The sequence below is a fragment of the Crocodylus siamensis genome, chromosome 2 (genome assembly GCF_052110815.1).
Source record: "Crocodylus siamensis isolate JL-2025a chromosome 2, ASM5211081v1, whole genome shotgun sequence".
Lineage (NCBI taxonomy): Eukaryota > Metazoa > Chordata > Crocodylia > Crocodylidae > Crocodylus > Crocodylus siamensis.
In genome coordinates, this window is record NC_143396.1 from 281,989,920 (window position 1) to 281,999,982 (window position 10,063).

The 10,063-nt window shown below is 37.5% G+C and overlaps 1 protein-coding gene across 2 annotated transcripts in view; it reads left to right on the forward strand.

The window, feature by feature from the left end:
• The window catches only part of SGPP1 (sphingosine-1-phosphate phosphatase 1), a 40,394-nt gene extending 30,885 nt beyond the window's left edge, over positions 1 to 9,509 (forward strand). For both annotated transcript variants that reach the window (XM_090034215.1, XM_090034216.1), the window contains one exon: positions 2,897 to 9,509. In XM_090034215.1, coding sequence (XP_089890341.1) covers positions 2,897 to 3,448 — 552 coding nt within the window. In that variant the 3' untranslated portion in view covers positions 3,449 to 9,509. The remainder of the gene's footprint in view (positions 1 to 2,896) is intronic.
• Positions 9,510 to 10,063: the final 554 nt, after the last annotated feature.

Consider the following 10,063-nt stretch of genomic DNA (forward strand, 5'->3'; position numbering starts at 1 on the left):
AGACATAACATCCTGACCTGCCACGAGTAAATCAGGGGGACGACAATGGATGTAAAGATGATGGGCAGACTAGGGAGGAAGTGATCATACAGTGTGATAGAATTCGTGATCAGAGAAAGCAAGAGGTCAGCAGAACTAAGGGCTCCTATACACATGCAGGGAGCCGGCCAGCGCGTTGGAGCGGACTTGATTGAGTCAGCTGGAGCCCGGAAATAAACATGCTCCAGCAGACTTTGGCATTACATGTATTAGCACCACTGCACCGAAAAATGGTAGCAGGGCGTTTTGAATTAGTTAGTTTAGAAGGTGCGACTCTGCTCTGCCTTCTGTCTGAATAAAATACTGGTAATGCTCCACTCTGTATAAATTCACCAGATTGTTTGGTTTTTTCTGGGCAATTCATTTGCCTAATCATCATTCTTACAAGGGAGTGGTCTCAATCAGTCCTACCCCCTAAATTTCTAATATCTGTGAGTCTTGAATTAGTAATTTAGGAGGCTAATCTGATGGGACTGTAAACCTGTCTCTGATTACACATTTATGCCAGTGAGTGATCTATGAGGAAACATGATATTCTTCATGATCATATGTTTAGGTGTGGCAAAACTAATTAATCTCATTGCGTGATTCTCATTTTCTATAGCTTTTTAATGCAGTGATGGTCATCTTCCTTTCCTGCTTGAGAACTTCAATCACTTAGGCTACACTTTGAAAGACAATTGTATATGTGATAAAAGATGTGATCTGTGAGGAACTTTTCATTTATTAGTTCCTTTTTTTTTTTTTTTTTTTTTTTTTAGTTACTGAACTGTGTTACTGTTCATCTGATTCATACCTGACAGTATATACCAGGGGTGTCCAACCTTTTTGAATGTGGGGCTGGATCATGAACTTATCACCCAGTGGGCCAGCGAGCCATAGTCAAACACCCTCTGTCCTGGGCCAGAGAGATCCTGCCTGTGCAGCCCTACTGCACCTGCCTGTTACTGCAAGATTCATGGTAGCTGCTGGTGGATAGGGGCAGGAGGGACCCATTCTGCATCCAGTCAGCTACTGCCCCAGAGACTGAAGGGGAGAAATAAATAGCTCCACATCCCCATCCCCTGAGCAGCAGAGCCCCACGAGCTGGCACTGCCCAAGGGGGGCCTGAGAGAGGTGGCTGCTGCACCGCAGCTCCTCACCCGCATGGCCCCACTCACCATGGTGCCCGGCCGCCCACGCATGCAGCCCTGGCAGCCTCAGCGTTGTGAGCCCAGATCGCGGAGTCCAGCAGACACCAGCTCCTGTCGCCTCACCCCACAGAGGTCATGCCAGGACCCCGCCTGCCAGCGCCCCCTCAGGGCTGCCCTGCCAACTGCCTGCACCAAGCACCATGCCCAGTTTCCTGCCCCACAGCTGCCGAGCCTGGTGGGTCCCCAAAGGCAGGTGGGATGCCGAGGGCAAAGGGCCGAGCCGGAGAGAAGTGAGAGCAGGTGCTGTCCCCAGCTCGTCCTGTCAGGCGCGGCTGGGGCAGCCGTGCACCATGCCGCCCTTGGGATGGCAGTGGCAGGACCTGGCTCATGTGACGAGCTCGGCTCCACAGGAGTGAGAAGCTCCCCTCCCCTCCCTGATCCTGAGCAAGGGACCTCAGGCCTCAGAAAATGGCTTGGTCAGCTGCGTGTTAGACAAGCCTGGTACATACAGTGGGTTTTACCCTTTTTACAGATGGTTAGGGGGAGGGTACAAATGTCAGAACCCTTCAACTTCAGATGGGTCTTAAGACCACTCGATTGATGGCCACCTCCAAAAGCTCTGCTTTCAAAGGCTTGTATGTAGATAATGTACAATAATACCATTTCACTATATGCATGAAAATCTTTTTGCTGTTGGTCAAGACTGAAGCAAACTGGATTGAGTTGCTGCCAAAGTTTTTATGTTTAACGCCAATATTTTCAAATTACAGAGTTATATTCTCTTGCAGGGTTCTTAGTAGAGGATTAAAGTGTTCATATTCAGGAAACAATATTGCTGCTACTAAGACTCTTTTTAACATGAGAACATTCTTATCCATGGAAAGATAGTAGTTCAAAGAAGTGAGTATATAGCAGTGTTCTAGTTGACTTCTGAAGGACTCCATTTTGTTAAACTACCTTACTGCTGAAGAACTGATATTTGCCATACTTGTCCCTAATGTAGAATTGATGGGGTACTCTGTATTTGTCTAGCTACTGCTGTGTACCTGTTTCATTTTTCTTTAAATGTAAACCTAAGTAACATTTTTTGTATGGCAGTCTGAGTTATCATTTCTCAGCCATTTCACACTTAAGAGTGAGAGGTGCTTTATTAGTATTCAGAAGGGCTCTTGTAGGCTAATTTTGCACAACGATTAAAAGGAAAAAAAAGTCATAAGTATTCAAAAGCAGAGTTCCTGCATCTTGGAGACGACCATAAAAGAATGAAGATTATCATCAAAAATGTTTTGTTAAACCACAGTAGAGTTCTTAATTTCCTTTTAAGATAAGCAGAGGTAGAAATTATTCTCCTTTCCTGAAGCATTGCTTGCTTAGGGAAAAGCCATCTGGTTTGTACCATAATTTGGTAATGCCATAATAACCTGTACATACTAAAGCCCCTCTGCAGAATCTTAGATATCTTATACAGTGCGTTACTAAGGGAGCAGGTACAGTCCCTTTACCTACAGCTAAACCAAAACTAAATTGTGAAAGGGGAAAAGTAAGGAAATGCCAAAAATCTGGCAATGTATTTAGCATGGAATAACTCAAATTCTTTATATGTTAATCTCATTTACAATAAGAAATAAATGCTTGAAATAACTATTTAAGAATTAAATCTGAAATGCAGTACGATACTATACGTTATACTAAACTGCTGTATTCTTTTTATGTCCTTTCCACAGGATGTTATTGTTGGATTTCTGTATGCTATTCTGATCTTGGTTGTCTTCCATCCAGCTGTGGACCTGATTGATAACTTCAACTTAACTTACAAATATGCGCCCCTTATTATCATCAGCCTTCATTTAGCCTTGGGGATTTTTTCCTTTACTCTTGACACGTGGAGCACATCACGAGGAGATACTGCTCAGATTCTGGGCTGCGGTGCAGGAGTTGCATGCGGCTCTCATGTTAATTACATGTTGGGTCTAACAGTAGATCCTACCCCAGATGCATTGCCTTTAGCTTTTTCCCCTTTCACTGTGACTTTGTTTGGAAAAGCCATATTGCGGTTATTGATTGGAGTAGTGTGTCTGTTGTTAACAAAAACAGCAATGAAAAAAGTCACCATCCCGTTGGCCTGCAAATTGTTCTGCATCCCGTGTGACAACATACGACAAGCAAGACAGCGCATGGAGGTTGAACTTCCCTATCGTTATATTACTTACGGAATGGTTGGATTTTCTCTCATGTTTTTTGTTCCTTGTCTGTTTCTTTTGATTGGTCTATCTTGATGCAGACTTGATAACCTGATGTGGGAAGAAGGGAGTAGTTGTTTATTAACGTAAGAAAAACTGCACTAGTTTGCGGAGGGCAGACTTGTGAGCTTTGCTTTAGCAGGGTATTCTCTTAAACGGCAATAAATGATAGGCAGTGCATTTAAAGGAAATTGCACATCTCTTTATAATATTGGGTCAAAACCCAAATATCAGTTCCTTGGGAAAAGCTGTGCTCCATAAATGCGATGTCTAGTCTTATTGCTGTACTGGGGGGAGGTGGGGAGAGAAGGGGTAGGGAGATAGAGAGAGTGTGCGCGCGAGGGGGTGAGATTGTGTTTGTGTGCATATCTGATGCACATCATTCTGTGCCTGTATGTTTTTGACATATTGATGATGAGTCTGACAGCTGATCTGAAAGCTCCATTTATGCTCTGATTTTTCATTTCATAATAACTTATTTGCATTATTGGACCACAAGTTGCTCTAATGAAACATCTTATTTGCTTTCCTCTATCCTTCCCAAATCCCACCTCCAGGTGTTTAACCCAGCAAATATTTCTAATGGACCAAATTTAGTGATACTGGTTTTTAAAATCTGAAATTTCCTTCAATACCTTCTAAAGTGTGAAATGTTTAAGTTGGCATTGGTTCTAAACGATAAAATTCAGGTACTGTACTTAATGGCTTAATTGTGCCTTTCTGTTGCTAAATTAAGAAATGCCATATATACTGTGATAAAATAAAATTAGCTGTCATATTATAACTCCTAATTAGGAAAATATTTTTAAATACAGATGTCCACATACTAAAATGATTAAAGTTAACCACAGCTCACAATTTAGTCTGTGTTTAAAATTGAATAGATGGAATGAGCTAAGCAATGAATTACTAAGATGGACAGGTTGTGAATGGGTAATTCCCTTTTGTAGGTATTTTTTATGTGCATTGTAAGTTACTGGTAGAGGATATATTTTTCTGGAAATTCTGTAATAGTTTATACAGTAGACAGAGATGGCCAACAGGAAAAGAGTTAAAAATTATAAATAACAATGCTCACTCTAAGAAGAAATGGCCTCATTTATATTATTATTCCAAATTAGTTTAAAAGAGACACCATTTTTAGTGGTATACTTAAACTCTCTTATCTTGGCTTCAGAAAAAAAAAACCTAGGAAAATTATGTAGACCTTTATGCACAAAGATCATATACTGTATGTAAAATGTGTTAATTGTTTCTACCTAGTTTTTCAGCGGCCAGAAGACAAAATATGTAATGATCCGAAGAAATGTCTTGGTAATTATTGTATAGTAGAAAACAAAAACAACATGGTCAATACATGTATGCTTGTTCGTCCTTTGTCTGGTATCATTAAGATAGCAATGCACTTTTTAATTTGGTCACATCCCCTTACCTTTGATAAATAACGTTCAATATTTGGAATATATAATTCTCTGTATAATATCTGTGGTTTGACCTTTCACTTTGTCTGCATGACTGAGTTAATACGTCATCTAAGCAATGTTCCCATATGTCAAGACATGCTGTTGTCATATTGGAGCATTCTGACAATATGTGGATTTCTTGTTCCACATCTGTATTTGCTTAAAAGCTTTCTGTTCTAGCTAAGCTACTTGCTACTGGTAATTTATCATTTCTTAAAAAAATAACTTGGAATCAGAACCTCTGTATATGAGAAATGAACTCTAGATTCTGTTAATATGTAAAATAACCAAATTGATGTGCTGTCTCTTTCCCATTAGAGCAGTCACTTTTTTTATGGTACACTGATATTTGAAGATGTGAAAATAAAACTGCTCAAGGTGCATTTGGAATGCACTGATGGTTATGAATGTATTCCACAGAGTTGGTAGTGTGTTAAACCACTAACTTTTTTTAAAAAACAGTTTAGGGTTTCTTCTAGTTTTCAAGAAATTTGGTTAGCTTGTTTCAGAACTAGTTTACAATTTTTTGTCTGTTTCTTTGTTACAGTTTAACGCTGAATATACAGTAGAAAGAAAATTAATTTCCAAGTTTTAGCAGGAAGGGTTTCACACTTGTATGGCTCTGCACTTATACAATGGAGGTTGAACAAATAACTGCAGAGAACATACAGAAGGCCTTTTTCTTAAAGCCCTGAGCAGATGATCTAGTTCATGTAATGTTGGTCTGATAAATGGTAGAAATAACATTTTGTAGGACTTCCAGTTTGAATTCAGGGTTTCATTTCTTTAACTAGACTGGCCTTACTCCTCTAATAAAAAATGTTTAAATGGAAGTACAAAAGGGCAGTTGTATAACAGCTAATGTCCCAAGTAAAAATTTGCAGTCATAGTTTACATCATGAGATTGTTAAAGCTGTGTTTTATAGCAGTTCTGCACTATCATGCCATGAATGCAAAAGAGAACTTATTGGGAGAGCTCAGTGTAGAGGACGTATGCAGTCACAGCTTCCAAAAGACTAGGAAAGATTGCACTGTGGCTTATTCTGCTGTTATTCTATAGAATTTTTATATTTTTGTATTCTCTATTTGGTAGTTTCAGCATGTCATGTCCCATGCACAGTGTAGTTTAGTCTTCTGGAAAAATGTACATCACAACGTTAATTTATGCAGCACTTTCACAACTTGTTTCTAGAACATAGCTATTTTTTTCAATTTAATGTAAATTCCAATTTTTTAAAATCTTTCTTTCATGCTTTTGAGGGGTTTAGAATATAAAGCAGTTGAACAAAAGATGACCTGCAGTGTGAATGCTGTATAGGAAGAGAGGCAGAAATACAAAGATTTAACAAAAAATGTTTTGTTTTGTGGCTATGCATGTTTTCATAAAGGTATTTTTAAATCTGGTAATAAATACTTAAGCACTTTCACTGGCCTAAACTATTCTATCAGTTGCTAGAGTTGAACATAAAAAATAAAGAGTTATAAATGTACACATAAGCTGATACCAAACTATTTATATAGACAAAGTACAATACATCTAATGTAGCTTCAAAATGGTAGTTGTTTAGCAGTCTTCTTAGAAGGGTAGTGCACTTGAAAGACCTGGAGGAACTTGTGTGAGAATTTGATTTATTCAAACGTAACCATGCTAGCAAATGTTTTAATTCTGTGTAGCTTATTCCTAAAAGGAGAAATAGTATTTCTTCAGAAAAGCAAGTCTGCATCCATTATTAAAAGCTATTACATTTGACTTACATATTTGGTTATTGTATGCAATTTTAATACAATTGAAAATAATGGTAGTGATCTGTTTTTCATAAAACCAGAGAGACTACTGTTGATTCTTGTGTCTGCCTTAAAGTATGGGAGCAGATTGATTTTTTTTTTTTCTAAATGTCTCTTAAATAGGACTATTGCTTTATAAAGTGTACTCAATTTATTTCTTTGAAAAGGTTTCATGTTTACAGTGTAACTACTACCTTTGCTGGTCTTAAAATTAGTTTTGAACTTTTTCTTTTATGCAGTCATGTTCAAGGCTCTCAAGCCTCTGATCGTATTTGCCTTATTAATTGACTTGCAGATTAAAAAAAAAAAAAACTATCTTAACAGTAAATTGGCATACCAAAGTAATTTGCGTTGTGATTGTTTACTTGGACCTTTTCTTTGGGAATATGTTTAGCTTTTTCCCCCTGAAAACAGGAGCAGATGCATTTTTAGTGATTGTATCTCTAACTTTACTTTGTCTACCATAGCAGTGTTCATTTTCCAGATTTTTAGAAGTTATCCTGCCTTCTTTTTTTGTATTACTTTAAAAGTTGCTTCTATATTTTTGTCCTTGGTGTATTTTTTTTGTTTTTGCCCAGAGAGTGTCCTGTAACATTTGTAAACTAATGCAAAAACTCTGTAACTATGAAAAGATTGTCATTTTGAACTTGTAAATATCTAAGGGCTGTTAGTGGTTCAAGTTCACGAGACCAAGCCTTGCATGTTGCAAGTAAATACACTTGTTTTGCTAAAAGTTGTTTTCATTTTAGTATTTGCATTCTAAATACAGTAAGAAACAGGATTTTTATGACAAATATGTAAGGTATTGATATTAAACATGAGAGGACATAGCTGTCCAGAACCTATTCATTTTGTTGGGAGTTTTGCATCCAATTCCCTACATACTGTGCTGAAAGTGTACCTTTAAGGGCGTGCCCCTGCTCTGATGTGCGGACAAGCATCGCTGTATGTAAAGTGAAGTGGCTAACTGTTGGTTACAAAAATAATATATTTGTTTTTTGACATTAGGTGATTGCTGTTTATAGGATAATTTTTTGTGCTCAGTCGAGTTGAACAACTGTCTTTTTAAAAATTGCTTAGGTCTGAAGATTTGTCTTTAATATTTGAATGAGTATTTTTACTTGCAAAACTGCACTGAAGCATTTCCTTCTTTCATACTGTCATCATGCTGAGTGACAAGCACAAGATCCCAGACTAAATAATGAATTCCCAGGTGGACTTCAAACTTTTTGAAGCTTACTGCACTCTAGTTAGTCCTCAATTTTATTTTTAATATTGGAATGTTAAGGTGTTATGCACCCATTGAAATGTTCTAGAAGTAACTTGCAAGAAATGTTGAAAAGAATTTTGCCTTTCTTACAGCCATGCATGCCATTCAGAAGGTACCACTTCATTATTCAGAAACAGCCGAAGAGAGCTTAATTGGTTACTGTTGTGGTTGCCACAAATAACTGAACCTATTAGGAACTTGCTTTATGAACTTGCCTTATTAACTTGCTTTATGAGTTTTACCATTTCAGAAAATTAGTATCAATTTTTTCTTTATAATAGTACTACTTGAATGAAAAGGAAAGAGGCCAAGACAATTTAATTTTATTTTCAAATTAAGCTTGTATAAATGATGACATACTTATGAACTACTTCATGTAAATTTCAAATACTACAGGTTGCAATTCTTAAAATATTTTAAACTTCTTAAATATTTTAAAATGCATCTGTACTGGTCAGTAGCTGCAAATTTCCACAATACAGTCATTCAGTAATGGTTACAAAATATAAATTTGTCTCAATATTATTCGGTATCCATTGTAACAATGATAGACTCTGTGGGGACACACAAGTACAAATAAAGTATTTCAAATGCAGTAAAGATGTTTGTAAGAATGACAGCAGAGAAAAGTTTTCATGAGAAATAATCTACAGATACATATGAAAAGCAGCTTACCGAGACTAATTGATAGCAAATTGTTGTTTGTTTTATAGTATAAATATGGCCTAATCAATGATTCTTTCTTTGAAAATAGAGAGCACAATATTTAAGAATAAGATAAAATTACTTTCAAGCAGTGTACTGTCAAGTGCAAATCAGGGCCTTGTCAGCTTTAAGAGACTGAGTTAATACTTAAGTACTGGGGGCTTAAGTTCTGCTGCTGTTTTTCTTTTCGCTTTGGTGTTCATTAAACTTTCAACAGTTTTCGTGCTAATGAAACATCAAGTTTCATCTAGATTATATCACCTAAAGCAGCACAATTGAAAAAGATAGATTAAGGAACTGAACTTAAAATGGTCTAATAAATAAAATCTCTAAAATAGATTTTGAACTAACTTTGACATGCATGGTCTGGTGCCCCACATTGGCCTATTGATTTTGGTACACTAGAGCTGAAATGGGTATTTTATAAAATAAGTTAATTATGTGTGTCATCTTTCATGCACAGTTTTCTTCTGTTAATAAGTTTGCTAATGAAAGCAAATACTCATAAAATGTTTTATAGTGTTCTTCATTCTGCATAGCTGTCAGCAAAGTCTCTTTCAAAAAACAATAGTATATTTTTAAGCTGTTGCCATCCTCTCAATCATGAAGATAATTTTTTTTTTAAAGTATTTGCTAGCATATGTCCATAGTAATTTATGGGATTACATACATAATGGTTACAGTATGATAATGTACAACTAGACCTTTAAAAATTAAAAAAAGTTCAGATATGTTAGTTGCATTATGGTTAATGCTTTTGCACCCACTGTACACATTCTGCAGTCATCAGAACTAATATTTAAGCTTTAACTGATAATGGAAATATTTAATTATATCTACGGTGACTGGATAATAAACTGCTGTTGGATTCAAATATGTCTTATTGTTTTTATTCTTCCTATGCTAGAGGAGAAATGTAATTGAATGTGTAATGTAAAGGGTAAAAGTGGGAGGAGATATCAAGAGGGGTCCTGTAGGGTTAAGGACAGACAGTCAAAAAGCCCAAAGCTGAATTGATCCAGTCTGTACAGGTTAGTCTAAGCTGCACAGATTACATTGAAGCAAAAGTGAACAGACATTTACCTTTGAGTCCAGAAATGCAGCCACATGCCTGCGGTAGCTCAGGCCAGAAGCCAGGGGGCACTAGAGCACGGGTCTCTGGCACATAGCTAGCATGGGCTATATGTTCACTTCCTCTTCCCGCTGCCCCTGAGGTCTCTGGATTTGCAGTCCACAATGGCAGCAGCAGGACTCTGCAGAATTGCTTATCATTTTCTCTTCCTGCTTCCAGGTGCCTCTGGGATTTGTAGTCCACAGTCACAGCCAGCAGTAAGTTTGAACTGGGGAAAGGGTGTTTAACCCCCCTCCTGGCCCCAGACACTAGCTGGTGTTTGCCTGGGGGGAGGGGGGACAGCCCCTTCCCTCCTC